Source organism: Sylvia atricapilla, chromosome 22, assembly GCF_009819655.1.
Source record: "Sylvia atricapilla isolate bSylAtr1 chromosome 22, bSylAtr1.pri, whole genome shotgun sequence".
Taxonomy (NCBI): domain Eukaryota; kingdom Metazoa; phylum Chordata; class Aves; order Passeriformes; family Sylviidae; genus Sylvia; species Sylvia atricapilla.
Window position 1 is genome coordinate 972423 of NC_089161.1, and position 25459 is coordinate 997881.

Here is a 25459-nt window from a genome sequence, read left to right on the forward strand (position 1 = left end):
ACCAACCAATCTCCAAAATGACGGCTTCTGAGTCAGGGCAAAAATGTTATTAACAAAAACATCACTCAGGGGTGGGACACCTGCTCCCTGACAAGCAACTGGCCTGGCTGCCCATGGTTAGAGTATTACATCAGACCCCAAAAAGAGAAAGGAAAGGGAGGGAGAAGGGGAGAGAGTGGAAAAGAACAGACAGAGGGAGGATGACAGCAGAAGGGAGTAACAAAGACAAAGAAGAGCAGGAGAGGGGAAGCACAGAAAGAAAAGAGCAAGTGCGAGCGTATGTGAGAGACAGCGCAGGAGAGAGCGGGAGCGTGGGGGAGCAGGGAAGTGTGCGGGAAGTGGCAGTGTGTGTGCAATAAAGTGTGGGAGTGCATATGTGTGAGACACTGCCAGCGTGTGCAGATGGCACACACCGCAGCTAAGAGCAAGGGAGACAAGAGGAAGGAAGGGCGAATGATGCCACGAAAAGCAAAAAATCTTGGAAAAGTGTAACAAGAAAATAGGGAGGAAGAGAGAAACAAAAGCTAAAGTGAAGGACATTGAACAAATGAGTCTAGTGAAGCAAGAGAGCAAAGATAAGAGTGGGAAGGGAGGGATGGGAGACGGAGGTGGGGGCACTTGGGATGGGACAGAGCCAGGGTGAGGATCAGGAAGAGAGAGAAAAGGGAGAAGAGGACAGAAGAGAATAGAGGAATAAAAGAAACAAACAGGGGTGAGGGAGAGAAAGATGTCTATTAAAAACCTCAGTGCATAACACAAAATGTCAGGGTTTATAGCTTCATTCTTGGCATTGCTGGTACTGAGAACCCCACACAGAAATGTCACTGCTTGTCATGTTTAATCACCTGCTATTTGTTAACACCTTCGCTGCAAGGAGTCTGCCCCTCACCCCTTGCAGGCTCTCCTTTCGGAGAATAAACTGTGAAAACGTGCCTCTGTCTTGCAGTTCTGGCAGGACAGTTCCAGCTGCACCCCAGGCTGGGCAGGGGAGGCCGGGCAGGGCCAGCACCCCAGGCATGGCTGTTTGACTTCCAGATGGGGCTTTCAGTACAGGGCAAGGCTTCTGCAGGAGGACACATCACGGGGCAGAAGAGCGGGACAGAGGATGCTCCCGGAGTGTGGGATGGCACTGGGAGCACAGGGAGCAGGTGAGTGAGCTAAGTTTGGAGGGACAGTGACTTCAGGGAAGAGTAAGAGACAGGGAGAAGGCTCAGCTCCTAAAATGAAGGTGCACAGGGGCAGGGAGGAGCAGGGTAGAGGGCCCTTCTCCTGCTGAAACAACCCCTGTGCTCCCATCCCACTCAGGTCTCGTGCTGAACACACATAAACAAAATCCCTGAAATCCACGCAAGTCTGGAATTCTCCAATCTGTTTGCTTGAGCAGCAACTGTCACATAAAAGCAAACATCCAAAGCTATTAAATGTACAGTTAACAGTTCCTTGCTCTGGCATCTGTGCTGGTGACTTTGTTCCAGTTCCTCCCAAAGCTGATGGTTTCCCCTGTGTCAGGCACTCGTGCCCCCACTGTCTGCGCTTCCCACCCAGACACATATTGTCTGTCTGACATCACATTGCACTGCTAGAGAAATTATTTTGAGGTCATCACTAGACAAGACTTTTCCTTACTATTTCACACACTCCAACTGGAAAGAAATCAAAAAATACTCCCCTCCATACAGTTCAGCTCTCCCATACCAGTAGTGAAGATGAAAATCTTACTCTACAGTTTTCAAGCTTATGGAAAGAAATCGAGCCCCCACCTAAATGAACTGAAATTTAAAGATGTGTATATGAGGACCATTAGTGCAGCTATTCAGGTTTAACCAAAGAGTGGTGATCAGTCCTGTTTCAACACAAATGAGAGCTCTGCTCCAGCACAATCCTTGCCCCACACTCTGAACTGCTTATGCTAGTGTGTAGTGGTTTGGAAGTGCTGATGCCACTGAGGTCAGGCTTCCCCTCTTGAAAATGAAGAGAATTTGGGGAGTCAAAGAGATTACAACAGAATGAGCTGTAAGGGGAGCCTATGCACATTTACACTTTTCTCATGCATTCAAACAACACAAAAAGTAGCAGAAGCCATTGGTTCCCTGAAGAGCAAAAGGGTTTCTGCCCCAGCCCCTCAACTTGTGGGCGCCAGGTCCTTGGTGCCCAGATTCCTCATGGAAATGGCACCAGAGCCAAGGACTGCAGGACTGAGGGGACACCAGAGCTGGAGTCGTCCAGGTACTGAGGACATGCTAGAGGAATATGAACCAGCAGAAACTTGGTGCTCAATCTCTCTCCAATCCCTACAACACAATTTTAAAATCCAGTTTAGATCCTCCAGGACTAGATGTGGGACTGAAGCAAAAACTATCAAGCCCAAACCAGGCAGTTTTGGAAAGCAAAGCTCCAAAGCCTGCTTGGACCTCACACCTTGGTCTCTGGTAGTGATAGCAGGGTGTTTCCACTCAAACTTTCTTCCTTGCAACAGTGGTTGGTCTTTTCTGACTGACATCCTCATTAGTTTTCAAAATCAAGCGTCTCCATCTCAACCTCACACACTAGAGGAACTCCAAGGATGGTTGGGAAATCTCCTGCTCCTGTCTGCTCCTGCACTGAGGACAAGAGGCTTTGCAGCATCCAGCTCCTTCTCCAGAGACCCACAGCCCCCCCCAAAATTCCACAATTAAATCCAAGCCCAGTTTCTGTGCCCAAAGACAACTGGGCTGACACATGAGCCCAGCCAGTGACCACTGCCTCCTGCACAGGGAGGGCTCAGCCCAAAACCTGAGAAGAGTGGGTTCTGCCCCTGCCCCAAAGGACCAGCACAAGCCCCAGGAGCCACCCCAAGTCCTATTCTGGGAACGGGAACAGAACACAGAAAGGCCTCCCACTGGCCTTTCGCCAAGGATAAAATTCACCCTTCTGAACACAGGCCAAGATGATCTTAAGTGACTACTGACTTTTGTTGTCCAACTTGAGTCACCTTAAATGGGCCTATTTTTCAAAGTGTCAGTGCTCAGCACAACTTAGAATTGGGCTCTTTAAAAGAGCCTAATATGACAGGTCCAGTCACTGCTGTAACAAGAAAGACCATTATTCCTCTCTTGTGTGACTTCTTCCAGTCTGGCCAGGCCTTTTATCTTTTTTCCTGTCCCCTCCCTTCTCCTTGTTCTTTTCTTTTTCAGCTTTTTATGAATTTCTGTCAGCTTTCCTCCCTCTCCCCCCACTCAAGGTCATGCAGCTCATTTCCACGTTGAACATTTACTCAGCAAGCCAGGTCCTTTCACAGGCTCTCACCACAAATATGCTTTCTGATAAAGTCTGGAGAAAAGAAACTGTAAAACCCAAAACAATGTCAGAAATAAATAAAAAAATCCCACCAGGGCAAAATGGGGCTGTGACAGGGCAGACTCTTTCAACACAGAGAGCTAGCAGGTAAAGCACCCCATTTCACTGCAGTTCTGTGACTATTTTCTTGCTCTCCTTTATAGCTTGCCTTCCTGAATATTTCTGTTTTGCTGTCAGTGCTGTGCCACCTATATGAGTGGGACTGTTAAATATAACCTTTTTTCATCCATAGTGAAACTCACCCTTATTCACGGGTCAGAACCCTCTCAGCCCGTGGGCACCTGCTCCTTCATGGCAGTGACCTGCAACCTGAAACCTAACATCTCATCATCTAAGATCCAATGCTGCTTGGCCTCCGTGGCCACTGAGAAATTACAGAGAAAAGTAACTTTGCTGGCTTTTGCCAATCAGGTCATGGTTTTACACCCAGGAGTATATCTAGCCTAAAATTTCCCAAAGGAAGAGAGCCCCCCATCTCCCTGCTTGCCAAGTCAGTTTTGGAATAACCAGCATATAGTATCAAAAGGCTCCCACCTTCCAAGAGCCCTGGGGGGTTCCCTGAGGACCACTGCCTGGAGCGAAGTCAGCTGAAAACAGTTGTCTTTTTTCTCTTGAGGCACCAGGGCTCTGCCTCCTCCTCACTCCAGAGTTGCTGCTTTAGGTTTCTTCATTTTGCTACTTTCCTTTTAGGAGCTCACAATGAAAAGCCAGAAATCTGGAGATTCCTCCTAGCAGGAAAGAGCTAATTGCCAGCGGTGTTGCCTGCCCTCCAGAGCTGTCCCCTCATTTCCACCTATGGCCTGAAGGCATCCCCCACTGCTCCCAGGTGAGCAGCTCCCAGCCACTCCCCAGCCCTATGCCCTGCTGTGCAGCAGATACCTGGCTATCTTGTTTCCATGGCATCTGACCTTCTCCTGGAGGCTGCAGAAACATGGCCTTCCATGTACAGGGATTTCTACCTAGGAAAGCCTCAAACCAGTGTCACAGTACTCTAGGTTGTGCTGGCTCAGGTAGCTGGCTGGGAATACCTCGGTGTAGTGTGGAACAGTCAGTTCTACTTCAGGAACTGCACAGGGCCACGGCTCTGCAGGGGAGCAGCACAGCTGACAGCAGCAAGAGCAGGGACCTGGGCAAGTGCCACGGTGGGGCTGTCACAGGGATAAATATTTGGGTCCACCACCATCACCAGAACTAAACGGAAAGTTACAAATTCTGCCAGACACTCACAGCCCTGACAGAAAATACAGAAAAAGTACACTCTAATTTTGAGTGCTTTTCTCCACTTGCAACTCTGCCTTAGCAGCACAGCAATGGGGAAAGCAGCACACTGGTGACAGTGACATTGTCCTGAGTGTCAGCACACTGCGAGAGAGCAGGGTAGAATGCTGTGGGACACTTTGTTGGCTGCCAGGCCCCTGCAGAGGCTGGGCACTGAGCTGGGTGTCACCACACTGTGCACAGGCTCCTGTGACCCTTCTGTCTCCCTGGCACGGCCCGTCTCGTCTCACTGAGTGCTGCTTGCCCTCCCTCCCTCCCAATGCGCACATGGCTTTAATGTTTTTATTACCTGTTTGACTCGCTGCCTTATTGCTTCTCCTCTTAATGGGGCTGTAACCGTGGAAACGAGGAATAAACGGCCACCAGAAAATGAGATGATTAAACAGGTCACCCTGGCAAAACAAACTCCGTGTTCACACAGCCCAGGCTGTGTGCGCAGTTTCTGTCCAGGGAAATGCAGGTGGGAGAGGGTGGAAGGGCTGGAGCAGGCTCCTGGAGCGAGCACACCAGTGAGAGGTGCATCCTCAGACAAGTGTGGTCTCTGCCCAGGAGGAATGGTGCTGTGAGCTTCCCAGCAAAGACACGCAAAAAAAGGTTTGCTCAGGGAATATGGAAGAGAGTGAGGACAAGACACATTCATGTAACTGGGGAAAAAATAGCAACTATGAAGAGTATAAATAGGCTGGACTGAAAACAGAACACAAGCCTGAGACAAGCTGGTATCCTCTGTTGTCCCTGTCTCTGGCATTACCCATGCCTGCCTCGTGGCAACTCCCAAGGGAGCATAGGGGCTCTTCTGCTTGCAGCTCTCCAGGCCCTGGGGCACAACTCCACCACTCTCCACGTCCCCAAGCTGCACTGGTGCTGCCCTGGCAAAGGCACAGCACTGTCCAGCTGAGCACAGCCAGGACCACAAGGAATGGAGGACCTCGTGCAGCACAGACTTGGCTCTCCCAGAGCCAGCTGCAGCCACTGTGCTCAGAGGTCCTTCTCTGAAGCCATGTTGCTGGGAGGAAAGGGACAGGACCACGAGAGCCAGGAGGAAATGACCACAGCCGGGGAGTGAGGGTTGGTCCACACCAGCCAGACAAGGAGAAGGTGCGGGGTCCATGTGTGTCCATGCCCCACTGCGTGCTAACATCTGAATGAGATCCCTCAGCCGAGCTGAGAGGTTCAGACCAAATGAGTTTCAGACCAGAATGTTGTTTGTTGAAAACAAAAATAAAACCCTAAAATATGCACACCACAATCAAAAAAGCACAATCACAAACCAACATTTAAAGTAGCGAGGATCCTGCCAGAATCCCCATCCTGTTCCAACCTGTCCAAACCTAGACTCATTGGGTGCTGGCAGTCTGGGAAGAGCAGACTTACTCCACCAAGAGCAACAAATTCAGCAGAAGAAACTGGAACAGCAAAGTCTGGCGAGGTAAAGATGTGAGACAACTGCTTGGAGCACACAGGCGAGTGGTTGTGCTTTCTTTCAAAAAAAACAGCAGGTGGTTTATGAAAAGGGCCCTATTCTTTAGGGTAATTTGAGCCATATTTCATTGTTTGATAGAAAAATCCTAATATTCATGACCTCCTTTAACTGGAAGAAGTTTGCTCATCTGAATATCAGCCCACAGATAAATGGGAAAATGAAAAATAGAGTAAGACAATGGAAGGGAGGGGGGAAGGAAAGGGAAAGCAAGACAGAATCAAAGACAGAATGGAAGTCCAGGAGAGTGACAAAGAGTGACAGGTCTGTGGGAATATGGAAAGGAAGGAGGACATAAAGGAAAGCTATTTAGTAAGAAAAGTTAAATAGTGCAGCATAAAAAAAAGGCTGAGAAAAGCGGAATGAGTGACAGAAAACACAGCAAGAGCAAGCAAAGGAGCTTTCCCCTCAAGTTTCCAAGTGCATGGATCAACTCTGCAGAACTGGGATTCTTGTCCAACTGAGTTTCAGTTAAGAAAATTCATATGCAATCGAGAAGAAAAATCAGACCTCCTTTTCCCAGCCTCTGTTCCCTCACCCTCTTCCAATCCTGTCCTCCTCTGCTAACATCTGCTGCCTGCCTTCGGGACATGCAGATGGTAATTACTCCAGGAGCAGCTTCCTCTCCTCTTTCTGCTTGCAGAGGGCCACTTGGAAGAGAGCTTCAAGCCACGGAAAGATACCACACACACCTTCACACCACACGGCCAGGAGAAGGGTTCGTGGGAGCCAGGCCCATGCCCAGAGAACTTGAGAGCACAGGGGTGGGAGGTGGGTGGGTGAAAAGATGAAGACATTTGTCTACAACACACACCAACAAAACACCCACCTGACCTAAAGGTGAGGGGTCTGGGGAGAAGCTGGCTTGAGATGTGGAACTCCTCCACACAGGGGAAGGGGGTGCTGGAGGATAGGTGTGCTGGGGAAGCACAGGAGGAGGAGGAGGAGGGCTGCCCTGGGTGAGGCAGCTCAGGGAGTGGATTCATATAGGCATGGAGCTGGCAAACACCAGGCAGAGAGGTGGAGCTGCTTTAATGAGAAGATGCTTCTATGACTCAGGCCTCAAAGGGATTGGTACTTTATTATTTTATTTTTCCATAATAAATTATGCCCTGGGATGCCAGGTCCTGCCGGGTTTTTCTGGAAATACCAGACAAAAGCTGGTGTTGCTACCTGGCTTTTGACTGTTTCCCATGTATGGAAGTGCAAAGTTCCTGGTTCTTCCTCTACTCTGCCCTGGCCCATCCAGTTTTGGGAGCAGGGCTGACACTACCGTGCCATTCCAACAGAACAGGCCGGCTGGAGCTCTTCACCCCCCAGCCCAGGTCCTGCAGAGGCCCCCCTGCAGGTGACAACCCACCCTGGGCACACCTTTGGGATGCCAGAGGTGCCCGGGGCAGGTGGGCGTGGGCTCCGCTCTCCCACACCTGGCACCCCGCCCCGGCCGGAGGGAGGAGTGCTCCTGCCCGACCCCCGCACCCACCCATGGACAGCAGCCAGGCCTCCTCCTTATCTCCATCCCTGAGCACCCAGCCCTGGCTCTGGGCTGCACAGGGGAGTATGATTATGCCGACTTTATAGATTAGGAGTTATTCATCCTACACCAAATCCTCAGACTCTGCCATGTCTCACAGACCTGTTCTGGAGCTCTTTGTTAGATTTAGGCTGAACTTGGCCCTAGTTCAGCTCAGAAACCCGTGTTACAAAAATCCCCTGTGCGGCCGCCTGTCTGAGGCTGTGGACCAAGCCATGACACCACGGCCATCGTTCAGCCCAGCAGAACAGTGGGGGCTTCACTGCAGAGCTGTGGGAGCACAGAGACACCCAACACACAGGGCACAGACCATACCCCTCTTCTCTTGCTGCCAAAAAAAGATTCACTCATGGCAACGATGATGCAAGTGCACAGAACCACAGTGTTCATCATGGCAATGTCTTGAGAAGAGCAACCTGGGGAACATGAAGTTCAGTGCACCAACACGTGAGTGTCCGGGAGCGTGGAGGTGGGTGAGTGTCTGGGGCAGACGTGCATGTTCGGGACAGGGTGATGGGGATGTAGGTGTTGGGTGTGGGGAACACCTTCAGAAATGTGCCACCAGAGCCTGGTGTTTTCACTGATTTCACAAGAGAGGCTCTGCTAAAATGCCACCTCTCCAAAGCAAAACATGAGCATGTTGGTGAATCATCATTTCACACCCCAAAACCAGGAATGGGTGGCAAAGCTCCCTAGTGAGGCACCAAATCCTCAGGGGATTGTCATAAAATGCACCCAGTGACCTTAGTCTTCCCATCCTTTTCCCTTGTATCTCCTGTTCTCCACCCTTTGCTTTCTCTTGCCAACCTACATGGGTTGTTCAGCTTTTATTCCAAGCATGAAACTGCCTTAGGACTGGAAGCTTTAAGCAGTTTCCCAGCCTCCAGAAATTTTCTGGTTTTGTTTCTCCATAGCAGAGCAAACAATTGCTTTGGTACCCAGCCACCACACCTAACTCCCAAATGCAACAAGAACTTGGAATTCTTTGGGAAACTTATACAAGAACATATTTTACATGATTGAAACACATGCATTTTGTTCACTGTAACTATTTCTTCCTGAAGGGACTTGACCAACTTTTATATGCTGAAATCACCACATGAAGAAAGATGGAAAGTCCCTTGAGAAAGAGATGAAGACTGGTGCCAGGTTAACGCACTGCAAAGAGATGTTGACAGCTGGAGTCAGCCTCTGAGAGCTCTATGGATGGGCAACAAGGGGCTCCACAGTTTGGGTGAGGGAAAAGCACCACCATCCCTCTCCAAAACACACTCTGCTCTGCAGATAAAGCCTATGCTTACATGGAACAGCAGTCTAGACCCTCACCTGTGATCACCATTACTGCCTGGTCCTGCCAGGGACCAGGAGCCCACCCACAAGAGCTGCACAAAGGAGACGAAGCCCCAGGGTACCAATCCCAGCTGTAGCCCTGCTCTGTGACCATCTGCCAGCCCAAAGATAGGCCCTATCTGGAGAAGCTTTGCATAGCCCCTGGGCTTTGCCCATCCAGGGACTGCCCTGTCACCCTGTCACATCCACCCTCTTGGTCACCACGGTGACCTGGCCCAGCTCTTCATCTACCTGTGCCCCTCCAGCACCTGAGCACTGTGCACCTTCTACCTCCTCAAGTCAGTCCCGGCTGCTGTACCAGCTCATAAGTCACTGGTCAAGCAGGAATGGGGATTAGAAACCTACAAGTTTTTCTTGTGTCACCAATTTCTGCCTCCATCTCCCCCTGCAAGCCCTTGGAGAGGAAACAGGGAGCACCTGGTCCAAGGGGCTCTCCATCCTCAAAATGGATTTTACCTGTCTCTGAAAGCTGCCTCCATCTCTCACCCCCCATAGCTTTCTCCCTAGGGAAATCAGCCTAAAAGGGGCTAATGGAACAATGTCCCTCTCTCTCCCCCCTCTCATTTTCTCTCTTTTTTTTTATTAGCATTTGTGGAATTTATTCCCAAACTCTCCTAATCTTTCGTACACAACCATTTGATTTGCATAACCCAGCCCCCTCTCATAAAAACTGGCTGCTAGTTTAATTAAAAAATGTAAATTTGCTGTCATCTCGGGGCCTAGTGAATTAGGACGACATCGGCATTTTTTATTGCTGAAGACGTCCAAATTGATCCAGTCCGCATTGAACCGGAGGGGAGGAGACGGTGCCGCGTGGGACTTTTGGCTGGAGGTTCTGCCCCTCCCCTGCTTCCAGCCAAGCCTCCTCTGCCCCCTCTTTGCTTTGCAAAGTGCAGCTGAGGACGAGGACGTTGGTTCTCCCCAACCTCAGCTGGATCGGCTAGCACGGCCTCTGCAATGTCAGCACTTCTGGGAGCTGAGCCTGGGTGGCACCTGAGCTCTCCAAACCTTGGGAACGGCGTCTTTGAACCCTGGGAGGGAGGAAGGAGCCCAGGTGGAGATGGGAGATGCAGCACAGGCAATGGTTATCTTCATCTACTACAGGATTTTTCATTACTTTCCACTTTCAACCAACTTTTCAGAGGGCACCAAAACTGTAGGCTGCACAGCAGCCATGGGGTGCGACTGGTGTCAGAGGGAGAGTCACAGTGGCCACAGAGGCTCTCGCTGTGAGGACAGCCAAGTGCAAGAAGTGGGACACAAAATGCTGTGTAGGCAAAATCCTGAGATAAATTCCAGCTCAGATAGTACTTTCCAATTGCAGGAAAGAGGACTCTGGGTAGGAGCATAAATAGTTCAGGAAAACAGAAAGAGAAACTCATGATGTGGAAACCATACATCAAATATCTGGTCCCCTCCAGTTGAGATATCTGTACCACTCCCAGCCAGTTTCAGTACAAGTTCCCCTCCGGGACTCTGTGTCTCAGACACAGTACCCGCAGCATCAGCAGACCCCACTCTGTCAGTGGCAGACCTGGTCTAGAAGGACTTGTGAGATCCAGCAGACACAGTACAGGTGAGGAAACAGGAATTTATCTCAGAGGCCAACTTTCTGGTCGTTCTGTGAGTTATCTCTCCATAGTGCCAAAGCAGTAGAAACATTCCTATGGACTTGAGGCAGCTTTGAAGCATGTTCTCCAAGTAATAGCTGGGCACTGTGTAGTCCATGATGGGAAGGTTAATTCCTGCCCTGCTAAACCCTTCTCCCAGGAACAGTCTTCACTGAGTAGGTTTAAGCCATTTGAATGCTTTCCACCCAACAAGTATCTCAGAGAACTACTGGAATGGGACATGAATACTCAAACCAACTCCCTGGGAACCTTTTGTAGAGCATGAGCTCAGGAATGACACCAACCCTGACTGAGCCAATGCCTCCCAAAAAATCTGGTCAAAAACTAACCAAACAAAAAAGCTGTCACCAGCCCAAAGAAGGTGTTTCTATCAACTGGGTATTTCAAACAACAGCAGTGATTTGACAATGACACAAAATGACCCTTCAAGTGGGAAACTGGGTATTCCTCCGCCCATTAACCATAGGTGCCTCGGTCTTCATTCGGAGGTCAGTTCCTTTAATCTCATACCAAGGATAACTAGGCTGGGGAACAGTTTCCCAAAGGAAGTGACAAGCACCCAGTCAATCAAGGTATTTAAAACCAGACTGGCAGAAAGTCACATTGTAGGGAACATCTTGCCACATTCCTGGGCAGATGGATTCAGTCTACAAATTCTTTTCAGTCCTTAACCATTACTAACATTTCTGGCCCTAGAAGGTCCATGCAAGGATTGACTGAGCTGAGAAAGCCCTCAGCAAGAGCAGACTGTCAGACCCCACTACCGAGTCCCTCTGGGAAAGAAACCCCTCTGGACTTGCCTCTGCCAGCTGGCAGCTCGTATGAGCAGCCCTCGGGCACTGCCTCTGGAGAGTCACTGCCTGAGGGCTTGGAGAGAATTCAAGAGGCAGCAACTGAGGGAGATAAGCTGCCCCAAGTAGATAAGGGTTAGAGGTGGTGATTATGGGGCAGGTCTTTGCCCCAAGATCATGACAAGACGGGTTCACCCACACACAGACCGTAATGCTGACTTAAAGAGATCTCCCCGATCCTCATTTCCATGGCTTCCTGCAGCCCCGGGTTCCCACACTGCAGACCCAAACCCACGTGTTACTTGGGCGCAGCGCTGGCGAGGCTGAGCGCCCACGACACTTCCGCGGCGGAGGAGGGTCCCTTTTTTGGGGAGGGGGAGGCGGCGGCTGGGCAGCCCCTCGGCGGGGGAACCCCCCGGGGCAGCGGGCAGGGCTCCAGCCGGCAGAGGGCACTGCAGGGCCGGGGCACAGCCCGGCCCGCCCGGGGCACAGCCCGGCCCGCCCGGGGCACAGCCCGGCCCGCCCGGGGCACAGCCCGGCCCGCCCGGGGCACCGCGGCCCGGGACGGCCGGGCAGCTGCCACGGCTCCTCGACGTGGAGATCGGCCTAAGTCACTCTTTGTTGCTCTTTAAAGCATTTGCCCTCCCGCAGTTTCACCACATCCTTAGCTCCTGGGCTGCCCACGCAGCATCCCAGCTTCTTGATCTAGAAGGGAGGCAGCCGCACGCCCACGGCCGGACCCAGGCAGAGCCGGCACGTCGCGCCCGCAGGTGGAAGCGGCTCTGGAGCCACTCAGTTCCTGGTATCAATGGTAGAAATAAGTAAATAAATGGAATAAACGACGACAAAATTATCCTCTCGCTCACAATATCAGAGTACATAGTTCAGGCCCAGTCAATCATCAACCAGTTTATTACCATCTTACTCCTTATTAAAAAAAAACAACACACACACACATACACTCTGGCAGTAATTACCCGGACCATGGCACATCGCCAGCACAGGCCTGTTTGGCTCATTGCTGCCATTTGGTTTTTAAAATGGCAAGGAATGCTTTACACCATTTTGGAGGAGCAGGTATAGCTGTGTTAGCCAGTATGGGGCCACGGTGGTGGGACCTGGTCCCTGATGAAGGTAACATCTCCCAACGGATTGATTCCTACTAAAAACTTTGAATCTGCACATTTTGTCAAATCTAACTGAGACGCTGATCCAGACGGCCCAAGAATTGGAAAACCCACCAACCCTTTGAGCCCCGCAGCTCCTGGTAGCCATCACACTCTAGCCTGAGAGAGACCCGTCCATCATCACTCCCAGCAGGGCCACCAGCCCAACCCAGCATCAGGCCAGAACCTACTCTCCATCCTGACACCTGATCAAAAACCAGTGGACAAGCCACAAAAAGCTACAATCAAAAACACACCCAACCCCAATACTAGGGCCTGTAATCTAAAACCAAAACATTGCCCCAGCCTGGCCACCTTTCCTCCTCCCTGCATGATGGGAAGGGGTGGGGGAGGTCTCAGACACCTCACATGGAAGGACAAAAACAAACCCATCCCAGATATGCCCAGGATGAAAAAAAAAAACCCAACCAAAAAACAACTCATTAAATGTAATAAGCAGCCTCTTCATCTGACACTGCCTTGTCCCAAATAAATTAAATTCCTTTTCATTTAGGCAGTACAGGAACCTGACAAGCAACCTTTACCACCGACACGCCAGAGCTCAGGAGGGGGAAAAAATGAAAGAGAAAACAACCCACACAAACTTACAACAAATACAAAGGCAGAATCATTTCAAAACCCCCATAAACTTCCCCTCCGCATCCTCTCACGACCAGCCCGCTCCTCGCCCCGCTGCCCCGGCCCGCGGGGGCCGCGCTGCCGGGAAGGACCGGCGGAGGGAGCAGAGCCCCCGGTTCCCCTCGGCGGGGCCGGGAGAGCGGGGCCGAGGCTGCGGCGGGCGCGGGAGCAACTTCCGTAAAACAAGTGAAAGAAGCGAAGCGAAAGAGGCGGCAAGCCCCCCCGCCGCACGGCACCGCACCGCACCGCCCGGCACCGCACCGCCCGGCCCGCAGCTCCGCACCGCGCACCCGCCAACAAAAGTTTCGGTGCGGCGGCAGCCCCGCGTCCGAGAGGCTGCGCCGCCCGCAGCGCCGGCCCCGCGGAGGAGCGGACAGCGCTCCGCTTCGCACCGCCCGGCGCGGGGCACCGGCACCAGCGGCCGCCCGAACGGGGGCTCCGCCGAGAGGCGGGCGGGGGGCTGGGGGCAGGAAAAAGACAATTGTGCTGTACTTACCATAGTCGGAGAGACGAAAGCCGAATTCACTTAAATAATCAACTTTCATAATACTTAATTAATACCTAATTGCAGCTGATTGCTCCCGAATAACAAGTTGTTTAAAGCACTGATGTCATTGCCGTGCCGGTCCTCCCCGAGTCACTTTGGCAGCGGGGCCGGGGGCGGGCGCGCCGCCGCGGGGGGCGGTGACAGACGGCCGCGGACCCGCCCCTCGCCGGGCCGGCCGCGGGGGCAGGTGCGGGGCCGTGCGGGGCCGTGCCGTGCCGGGCCGGGTCGGGTCGGGGGGCAGGTGCGGGGCCGTGCCGGGCCAGGCCAGGTCGCGGGGGCAGGCGCGGGGCCGTGCCGTGCCGGACCAGCCGCGGGGGCAGGCGCGGGGCCGTGCCGTGCCGTGCCGGGCCGTGCCGTGCCATGCCGGGGGACAGCGGCGGCGGGGTCACCTCGGGCGCACCCCGCGGCGGTGCCACACGGCGGGGAAGGAGCGCGGGGCCGCCCCGCACACAGCGCCGCCCGCCGCCGTGCCCCGCTGCCATCGCCGCCGCCCGGCCCGCGGCGCTGGCTCCTCCGGGGCCCCGAGCGGCGGGGCGAACCGCCAGGGGATGGATGGAGCGGGGGCGGAGGGGCCCGGACGAGCGGCAGCGGCGCCCCGGGTGCCGGGCACGGCAGGAGCCGCGGGCAGGGGCACCGAGGGTTGCCTCGGCACCGCCGTCCCACGCGGGGCCGCGCTCGGCCGTGCCGGTGGCAGCGCGCACCGAGGAGGGCTGGAGCCCTCGGGGCACTGGTGGCCGCCGCCGGCGGGTGTCACAACCCTGGAGGCATCTTGCCCAGTGGCCCTCGGGAAGATCACGCCGCTCGACCCCTGAACGCCGGGCCCTCGGGAGGCGTGGGGAAGGGGGCCCTTTTGCAGTGAATTTCCTCATTTTTTGTGGCTTTATTTTTCTAAGTAGCAAAGAATGCGAGGGAGGTTCTGAGAGGTGTGTTGGGTAAACACAGATATAAGCCTCTTTCTTTAAAACAAACGAGCAGATTATTTACCTGATTAAATAGGTATTTTGAGCAGGTTGTAGGCTGTTTTTGTGAACACACCACGTTTGGCTCCAGGATTTTGGCAGAGCTGGGCTCTTCACCGCGGCTCACAGGGAGCTGCCCATGGACTTACCAGCTTTAAAATCCTTTTAATAAGCAGAACTTAATGTGCTTCTCAAAGGAGGCCAGCATCATTACCCCACTAGGGATGGGGAAACTGAGGCACTAGTGAGGGAAGTGACTTGCCAGAAGTGGCCGGACAGGTTAGTCACAGGGCTGGAAGGAGTCCAGGTGTGTTTGGCTCCATGCACCAGGATGTGCTGCACCCAGATAGTGTCCTGAGCCCAGAGACGCAACACAAACTGTAGCTCATCACCTCAGTAGTGCTGCATTTGCATGGGCAAAAACGCACAGGCAGCGAAGCAGGCCAGAGGGCAGGGAGAGGGAAGAGGAGAGGGGAGTCATTTGTGGAAACCACAAATATTCTGGCTTCTCTCAGAAAAAAATCTAAACAAAGTCTAGTGAAACACAGTCACCCAGCGACCTTCCAAGCCAGGAAGCACGTGGGAACAGCAGTGGCAGGCAGGAGGCAAGTGTGCCCTGCCTGGGGGCTGCCCAGCCAAGCAGCACTCCTGAACAGAGCTCTATATGGGACTCACCTTCCCACTGATGCAGTCAAGCTCCTGCTTTATCAGCACTGTCTGGACTTCCCTGATCACTGGTTTCTAACCACATCATCAGCTCCAATCAGCACTGTCACCCAGTGCTGCCTTTAAAATGCTGCCTTCACTTGGCCCCAGCGCAGGCACCAGCCCAGCCAACATCAACCATAACCCTCAGCAGAGCCTGCCCAGGTCCCTACACCAGAATCAGGCACTGCAGCACCTGCCAAGGAATATCCCACCCTGAGAAGTAATGAACAGAACTAGCATTGTTTGTGCAGGCTCTGTAATAGCTCAGTTTGGACTCAACACTTCCTTCCAGGTTTGAGTTCGCTGACAGGTCCCCTAAGTTCACTGCACTTTATGTCAGATGTCTTCACTTTTGCTTCTCCTGTGAACTTAATATTTAAGGAGTGGGAGTTCTGCTTACCACCATTGTTCCCTAAGACAGTGGACCCCAGCTGTATCTCCAACTCCCAACAAAGAGGAGCACACTTTCTAACACAGATATGTCACTACACATACACAGCCCCATAGACCCTCTAAACATACCTGTTCTTCTATGTGCACCAAGCTGAGCACGTTCACACATCAGTATACAAATGTTCCCCAACCCTCCCATCCCAGCATGCACATGCAACATGCATATGCCCTCCACAAGGAAAATTATACTCTGTGCTCACTGACATTCAAATATACACATATCCATACACCATGACACACATGAACCCACATACACAACCTAAACACACCTGGAGGATCCCCTCCACAGAATTCCCACTGTCCCTCCCACTCCTCCTTGCAGGAACAACTTGCCAAGGTGTTTTTTCAGGTGAAATCCACGCCCTACAGCTGACGCAATGGCAAGGCCTGATTTCCTATCTCAGCGATCTCCTGTCACAGGATCAGGTTTTATTTCCCCATACTCCCTCCTTTGCCTCTTACCCAAGGAAAGTTGGTTCTTTCCTCTCTCAAGGGCTCTGAAGCTTTCTGCTCCTGTGCCCCCCATGAGGGCAGCATCTCCCTTCCTTCCCTTGTCCCTCCAGGGTATGGATCCACTCTGAGGAAAAGCTGCTTCTGACCGCGGTATGAAGAGGCTCCTGGACCCCCTGCTCCCCAGGAGCACTCGAGGGAAGGCAGCACCCCTCACCCTGCTCTGAACTGTGCTTCTGTGCCATGGCAAGGGCCGCCCCGTCCACTCCCACCACGTCTGCCCTTCCGTGGCAGATGAAGAGATCTCTCTGTGTCCCTTCCACCCTCCCAGGGGCATCAGGAGCTCTTGGTAATTAATGTTTGCCAGGTGCTCAGAGATCCGCAGATGAAAAGTGCAATGGGAGGGGGAAGGATGATTAATTTATTATTATTACAGTTTAATGCTTTCCCCGCAGACAGTGTGCCAGGGCTGAGCAGGGGGTGAGTCACACTGAGATGTGGGACATCCCCCTTTTTTGTGTCTCTTCTACCTTTGTTTTTTATGCTTAGCCCATTTTCTTGGCAGTTTCTCCCTCCTTAGCTGGAGCTGGCCTGGGGGCCTGGGACTGTGCTCTGGATTCATGTGGGATCAGGGCGCTGGCTCTCAGATTGCAGGTTGGAGATCTGGCAGTGCTGTGCCCCTCCTCCTGCTCCTGCTTGGGGAGTCTATTAGGCAAATGCTCTTGCCCTATTTCTGTAATTTTGTTTGATTTCTGTTTCGTCAAGGGAGGTGCCCAGAGGCCTCGGGGCCTGGGCGGCAGGAGCAGACAATCCATACTTTCTTTCCCTTTCCTTCTCTTTCCCTCCTTCCTTCTCAATTCAGTTTCAATCACATTATTGGCACACAGCTCCCAGAACCCCTTGCCAAAGCAGCTATGCTAAGTCTCAGCGTGCTGGGGTGGGCTCTGCTGGGAGCAATTCTGCCGTTTACTGTTCCTTTGGCCTTACTCAAACAGTTTGACACCAGGTCCCCACCATGTGGCTACTGCTTTTCCAGGCACTCCACAGCTTCCAGCATCTGCTGGAAGCCAGTGCTGCTCATCTCTTGACCACTGCCCAGAGGGAATGACTGTACTGGGAACGGGCCATACGGCGCTGAACATACGCGGCGTGTGCTCCACAGGGGCCCAGGAAGACTTGGGGGAAAGGAGTGGCAGGGGTTTGAATGCACTAACAATTAGTTACAATTTAGTGCAGCAATTAAAAGTGCAGCCTGGGGATTTCAGGGTGAGGAGGTAAGGGCATAGTCCTATCCAGGCAGCAGGTCCAATAGGGAAGGTACCTAGCACTCAGAAGCAGGTGCTCTGCCTGCAAAACCAGCAAAGAGCACCCTGAACCATCCTGAACCCCACAAAGCACCTGAGCCCGGGCTTGGCAAAGCTGGCAGCTGGGACGGGAAACTGCTGCCCAAGGATGGGTCCCTGACTGGGCAAGACCTATTCCTGCATGGGGCATGCGCAGAACAAAATAGTGATTTCTGTCTAAAGGATCTGCAAGCCAGCTTGTGTTCCTGCAGAGACATGCTTGGATGCAAACAAAAACTTGAGCACATGCCACGTGCACACACACAAAGTCACATGTAAATGCACAAACACAGGAAGCCCTGTGCGTGGTCCTGCAGCACCCAGGACAGGGCTGGATTGTCATGGATCAATTAGCAGAGACTGTCCTGCTCTGGACACATGTGGAAGGCCTAATGGCAAGGAGATGTCAAGGGGCGGTGGCTAGAGATGAGCTGCCACCCTGCTTACTCTAGAGGGCAATGACTTGTTCCCCCAGCAATTCTGTCCTGACATGGGCCGGGCAGATCAGTAAAGGCTACCAACACACAGCCCAGCAAGTAACAGAGATGGGGCAGGTCAAGAGACAGGCTGGATTTTACAGGACTCTGACACTGGAGTAGGGCAGGTCTCCATAAATTCACTCTGGATTTTATGTGGCTTGGGCAGGGGCAAAAGGAGAAAGGAGGGAAGGCGGAGGGAACCTGGCACATTGTTTGCTCTGTTCTACCTGCCCCATCACAGGCAGAGGCCATGTCACCCCTGCTCCCATGTGGAGCACTGAAGTACAGAGCACTGTCAGGCACTGTCCCCAATGAAGAAGTCACTCATTCGTTAGAAGTGACAATGAGAAGAGATGATGGAGGAGGTAAGAAATGGGCAGCAGACCCAGGACTGCACACATCGGGGACTGACTGCTCTTCCTCACCTGGATGTGACAGCAGGATGCTCACTGGAGCACAGGGAGGGAAGACAGAGCGTCCCCTCATACGCGAGCCTGGTGGTGGGCTCGTCCCGAGATCTGCCCGAGACACAATCCGTGTGTATCGGCGTGGGCTGGCCCTGCCTGTGCAGTGGGCGGCCTGAGCTTCCAGCTGCTGACACGGGGGACGTGCCAGCGGCTCTGAGCGACTCAGGGAACGCGCCCGGGGGGACACAGGACCCGTGTGTGGCACAGACCCGTGTGCAGGCACAGACCCGTGTGGGGCACAGACCCGTGTGTGGCACAGACCCGTGTGCAGGCACAGACCCGTGTGGGGCACAGGACCCGTGTGTGGCACAGACCCATGTGTGGCACAGACCCGTGTGCGGGCACAGGACCTGTGTGCAGCACAGACCCGTGTGCAGGTACAGGACACCCGTGTGCGGCACAGACCCGTGTGGGGCACAGACCCGTGTGCGGCACAGACCCGTGTGCAGGTACAGACCTGTGTGCAGATACAGGACACCCATGTGCGGTACAGGACACCCGTGTGCCCAGGGGCGCAGACCCGTGTGGGGCACAGACCCCTGTGCGGCACAGACCTGTGTGCAGGTACAGGACCTGTGTGCAGGTACAGGACACCCCCGTGCCCGGGGGCGCAGCGGCAGCGCGGGCAGAGGCGGCAGAGCCCCGGCGGAACACGGACCCGGCCCCTCGGGAGCCCTGGCCCGGGGCCGGGGTGCGGGAGCAGCGGCGGGCGGTAAGTGTGAGGCAGACGCAGCGATTGCATTACTGAAGGAGCCCGGACTGGCAGTGCCGAGCTATCGTCCCTGTAATCCTGTTAGCCAGCAATCTCCATTCCGAAAGAGCTTCATTTCTTTGTGAATATTTGTAAACTAGATATCTAATGGAAAATTATAGGAAAATTATAGTGAAATTCATGACGAAGAAATCCGATTAGCCCTAATTCAATTATGCCATCTTAGCCCACACAGCACATTTCCCATTTTTTTCCCATAAATACCAATGCCAGGGGTCCGGGTAATCAAATAAAACTGAAAATCATCTTCCCATTAAATTCAATTAGCTGCAATTTCTAAAGCCTATCAGAGATTTTAATTACTAAATTATAAAATTCTCCAATGCTAAATTGAAACTAAAAAAATTGCACATCCTTATATTTCAGAAGAAAAAAACCCAGCAGAAACCTTGAAAAATACCCTTCTTCTCCCATCAGCATCCACATGAACACGGTTCTGGGCAGGCTTCACCAGAGAAATGAGTGTAGAGGGACATAAGCAAGGCCTAGGGAAGAAGGTGGCTACCTCTGGGAGAAAGTGTGTGGATATCAGCTGAGATTAAAACTTAAAATCCAGTCCTAGTTTAGCTGAGCTGGGTTGGAAGAAGGAAGGGGAGAAGCTAGCAATCTGAGCAGTGTCTTTGCTCCCTTTTCCCACACAAGCTCCTCGGTTCTGGCAGGTTTTCTGAGCTGCTGTGCCAGGCACTAGTGACAAGCCACCGTGCTCCCGCAGCTAGTGAAACAGTCGAGACTCTCTAGGAGCTGGAACGAGTTTTGCCTGCAAATGGGCTTGGTGAGGCAGTCCCTCGAGTCTCCGTGTGCCAAAGCCAGGGCAGGAGAGCTGGTGATGCCCAGAGGGAAGCAGAAGGGCAGATGCTAGCTTTGTGCTTCTGATAAAAACTTCTTGAATAATGGCCATGCAAGCCTGGTCCTGACACTGAATTAAGGGAAGCTGGAGCCCTCAGCAAACTGATTTAGCTTGAAGCACTACTTCAGCAAACACGTGGGATGTTCCAGAGGAGGGGGATGTAATCACCCTTTCCTGATAGCACAGGGAACTCTTGGAGTTCACAGAGGCACCAGGCAAGCAAGCCCATCCCTAAACTGTTCTTTATTCAACAACTAAACCAAGCAGGCAAACGGGGAAACCAACAAAGCCTGTGCCTACAGATGCTCTCTTCCAGCCCTGCTTCTCTGGGGACCAGCATGGCACAGTGAGGTGTCGAGGGGCAATTAACTGTGTGAACAAGCAGTGGGAGGAGAAGAGAAGCTCAGCTCTCCAGTTACAATATCTGACCCTCCACGAGGCAGCGAGAGTAAGGATTTTCTGACACTGCGTTTATGCCAGAGAACACTTTTGCATGGTACCCTAAAGGGTTTATTCACGTGCAAACATAAACGAAGCCAGTTTTCTCACAGCTCTAAATAGAAGCTCAGGTTGCCCAGAACCAGGCCGATACTTGATTTAATTTACTGGGCACCCGAAAGTTACCAGCAGGGAGTTGCCCGCAAACAGAACAACAACAAAAAAGTTAATGATCTGGGCTTTTTCTTTAATAAATAGGCAAACTGGCTGAGCCGGATTGTTGGCTGGGATTCGTCTCCCCTTTATCACCCTGGAGCTTCTGTGACACATTCTCCAAATCATCAGCATTTTGCAATTTGAGGTCGTTACCAAATAGTATTTTTTTGCCAAGGAAGGGAGAAAAATAAATTAATAATTAAGAAGCCCAAGCAGGGAGAGGCTGTGGGTTGAATGGCGCTGCCACCTCCGCGGGGATTGCTCAGGCACCTGGCAGCCTGCCCAGCGTGCACCTTGGTCGCTGTCTCACCCTGGAATGTGGTGCTGGCACCCAAGTGCTACTTGATTTTACTACGAATTAATCAAAGTCTCCTTTGCAAATGTCTAACACTAAATCACCACTGGCTGGGCTTCAAATGCAATTCCTCCGTTCCAGGGATTTGGTGCAAGGAGATTACCAGCTCCAGGTGAAGAGCTGAAGGGGGTTTCCTCTCTGCACATCTTCTGGTTCTCCAAGGCATTAGCCTCTCCCAGCTGGAAGGAGAATAGATTTCCCACAAGTCTTCTCCTGCTCAGAGCAGGTAACCACACAGACATCCAAGATATGCTGGGATAAATCCGTCTGTGCTGCCTGACTGGAGTGTAGTTACACCAAAAAGGAATTTGGCATGACTGTGAGCTGACACAGGCAGCAAAGCACTGCCTCGGCAGCTTGGGTGTGCCTGTGACCCCATGTTTATGGAGCTGTGGAAGCATCTCCACACAGGACAACATGCAGAAATGTCTACCTGCCTGCGTGGGTATGGCTGTCTGCACATCTGTGCACACGGATGTGCATGGCCTTGTGGCACTGTGTGGGCACTTGGCCACATGTGAACAGGACTGTGCAGTTACATGTGGCTGCCCACAGACATACTCTAAGGGTGTTCTTGCCAGATTAATGTGTGCATGTCTCATTTGCCTCTGAACCTGCAGTCCTGAGCACCCCCCTGCTCTGTCCAGCCCCCCAAAAGGCGGTTTGGCACGGCTGATGATCTGGATGGCATCAGCACATGTCCTTGCACTGCTCTAGCAACACGCCACTCCCTGAGCCATGGGCGAGCTGTATTCCCCTCTCCACATTCTGCCTGTCTCAGAGCCTTTCATATTTTCAGTGCTCACTAGACCGTGAATTCACCTTCATACCAGTTACAGGGTTATTTAGCTTCGCCTGACACTGATAACCACCAAACTTGCACTGGCAGCTCAGCTTTCTCCCAAGAGACATGCAGAACTCCTCTCTCCCATGCCCATGGTGAGCCCACTCACACACATCCACCAGGAGCACTGGGGCAAATGCCCTAGTGTGACACAGTGCCTCAGAACACTGCTCACCCGCCAGCCAGTCACTTATCCCCAACCCACATGTACACTGTGAAAAAGAGGAACAGAGCAGAAGAGTTAAAAACTGGATGGAGAGAATGAAATGGAGGAGAAGAGAAGACAGAGACAGAAGGGGGAAAGGATGATAAAGCAAAACCAGTGCAAACTGGTTTTGGAAGAGGAAAAGCCCCTAGGACAACTGAGAAAGGATCTGGGAGGGAAGGCAGGAAGAGCACAGGAATATATGGTGGGGTTTTCTCCCTGCATACCTCACAAACCAACACTCTCTAGCAGTTGGCACCAACATATTCCACAGCTCTCCCTGAAATCTTAGGGATCGACTAGACAGCCCTTGTACAGCAGCTGGACTAGTTGTGCATGGGCTGGGGCACTGCCGAGGAGTAATGAGGATGATCAGCTTGTATGGGAAACATGGGATTGCCCCCAGGGTGCCCAAAGGCCGCCAGGGTGCAGAAAACCCCAAACAGGAGAATGAAACCACTCTGCAGAGCCAAGCACAAGGAAGGTCAAGCCTGTCCCTCCTACTGATCCCTGGTCACGAGGAAACTCAACTCTACTTTGCTGGCTCAGAACCACTTCTGCCACTCATGCTACCACTGGCTCTGAGCCACTGTTGCCTGTTCCCCCCACCGCAGACCTGTAAGGCACCTCTTTGACAGCTTTCCCCTCCCGTGCCACAGCCCCCGTCTCCTGGCATCATGTCTTTGGCACAAGGCTTTGCTGCTCACCCCTGGCCTTGTGGGTTTGCTCCCTAGTCCCCTGCACTTTCCCATTCTGACTGAACAATCAATTCACAGCTGAAGCAACTGCTGCAGCGACATTCACTCTGAAACCAAGCATGTGCTGACAGCGAGTGGCATCCCCAAGAGCTCCTGCTTGGCCCCCAGGGCTGTGCAGGGCCAGACACTGCTGACGAGGTGCACAAGCCGCTGCACAACTTCTGGTACCTCTTCCCATCTGTGTGGCTCCCCTGGCTCTGCCCCAAGCTGTGCCTGCAGCAAGTCACCCATCCCACTGTGGCCATCCCCATCTCCCACCCCACACAGACCCGTGGAACAGACTGACCCCATATCCCAGGAGACAAAATCCCTCCTCCTTTGGCCCAGGGATTTCATCTCTGCTGTAACAAAGAACTCAAAGCTGGGACTTCATTATGTTCCCGCAGCCGTGGGATAAGGATAAATACGATTCCTGTCACTCCCCCAAGTGTTCAACGATACGTTCCCACAAGCACGGGCTGTGCACAGACACGGGTCTGCACACATAACATGGAATGGCATGGATCTGGAAAGGGAGCTGGTAGGGGGACAGAGCTGCTCTTGTCCCTGAGGCGGTTGTTTCTGACTCCACCTAACACCAGAGACTGCAATACAGATGGAACTGGTGTGACTTCTCGGGCTGTCCGGGGCAAAGCCAAGAGCTGGATTTGATGATCCCATGTGGATCCCTTCCAGCTCAGGATATTCCATCACTCTGTGGTTCTATGATTCTGTGAACTGCAAGAGCCCAAAGGGGCAAGAATGGGATAGACCAAAGCAGTAGCCCCAGCACAAGTTTATCACAGCTAAAGGCTTTTGCCACAAATTCTTCATACCCAAACACTTTCCCCTGTCCTCCAGCTTCTGCGGGATGGTTCCTACCACTGGAGCATCTGCTGGCTTTGCATGGCCACCCTGCAAAGGCCCATCTGTGGAAAGACAGCAGAGACACCCCTGCTGCCTCACCTGCCCCGGGAGCACACCCCAGGGCTTCTGCTTTCCCCGTATCACCATGAGAAAAAAAAAAAAAAAAAAAAAAAAAGCTCTGTGCAAACAATAGATCAATAGAGCCCCCGCCTCTTCGGAAGGAAAACAAACACCCGGATCACCGCAAATTAGAGAATGTTTCGCTTCACTTCATCCAAACAGGCTGACAATTTTTTTGGGTTGTTGCCACGGTGACAGAGTAACACAGCGTTCAGCCTGTTGCAGAACAATCAATTAAGTTAATGCCTCGGAGTGCCTGTTTACCCTTCCATTTAGGAGGTGCTGCTCTCCCTCACGCTTTCTCTCTAGTTTGTTTGAGATTTCTCATCCTTTGCTTCCTGCTCCTAGTTCTTGTCTATTTAACCTAAAAATAAAGTCCCTACCCTAACTACCTTCTGGCTCGTAAGAAGCCTCCCACTTTTTGGAATGATCGCTTGGAATAAAGTTTTTCCTCCCTCTGACTCCTGTCATTTCACGGTCCTTCCTGGAGAAAGTGAGGATTTACCTTTACCTTGCACGGTACAGCCCTGTCCCCTCCTCTTGGTGTGCTCAGGAACTTGCCAAGTTTCTAAAGGCCAGCTCTAAACATCCCCTTGGGAGAGTGAATACCTTCAGAGTAACTGCTTTTAACAAGATGAAGTAACTTGAACTAAAGACCTATAAAGTGATCAGCAACCCTTCCACTATTGTTGTGTTTTACACTGTGAGCTGTAACCATAAATGAAGAACCATCTTGTGCTAAATGCTGTTTGAAAAGGAGAACTATAAAAGGGCCTCACAAGAATCCAGGTCTCATCTTATGGTCCACGTCAAACGGAACTCTTAAATATTTGCTTAAATGATTTTGGCTTAAGCAAAACTCAACCTAGTGCTCAAAGGACTGTGCTGAACTGAGCCTATGGCAAGGAGACTATAAAGGGGGCACCATGGCCAGGACTCTATGGCAGATCCATCATGCCAGTCCTTGAAAATAGAGGATGCCAAAACATCTCTTGGCTGTGCCCTGATCACCAGAAGTCTGCCAGGCCTTTCACAGGCTCAAATGCTCCTGCCACTGATCTTGTGGTTTTATTTCCTACCTCACAGGCAGCGTGAGAAGTTACACTCGGCTGTGTAGCTTCACTGCCTGTCTGCAGCCACTTTCTCATCCCTTGCCCAGGCAGCAGCAATAACTGCCCTCCATCTTCCCCAGCCCTCCTGCAGACTGCAGCACCAAAACAACACCTCCAACATCCTGGGTGAAAATGAAAGTGAAATCACTCTCACCAGAGAGTGAAAGGATTTATCCAAGACCAAGCCTGAGAAACCAATTCAGGGCTTCTGTCTCCTGATTTCTCTGCACCTTCGTGCTTGTCTTTCTCATCAACACAATATTCCTATGCTTTTCTTTGAAATCTGAGGAAAGCTGCCCCTGTCCCTTGTATCCTCATCCTAAAGGAAAAGGCAG

General features: G+C 52.4%; 1 protein-coding gene across 3 annotated transcripts in view; it reads right to left on the reverse strand.

The window, feature by feature from the left end:
- CASZ1 (castor zinc finger 1) overlaps positions 1-25459 on the reverse strand; it is a 195083-nt gene that overhangs the window by 71194 nt on the left and 98430 nt on the right. The window contains exon 1 of one of the 3 annotated variants that reach the window (XM_066334521.1): positions 13702-13821. The exons of 1 other annotated variant lie outside the window; for it this stretch is intronic. Coding sequence is in view for 1 of the 2 variants with exons in the window: in XM_066334523.1 (XP_066190620.1) it covers positions 13702-13750 (49 nt within the window). In the remaining variant the exon portion in view is untranslated. Of the gene's footprint in view, positions 1-13701; positions 13826-25459 lie in introns of those variants that run through there. One more of the 3 variants, XM_066334523.1, reaches the window with a different exon arrangement.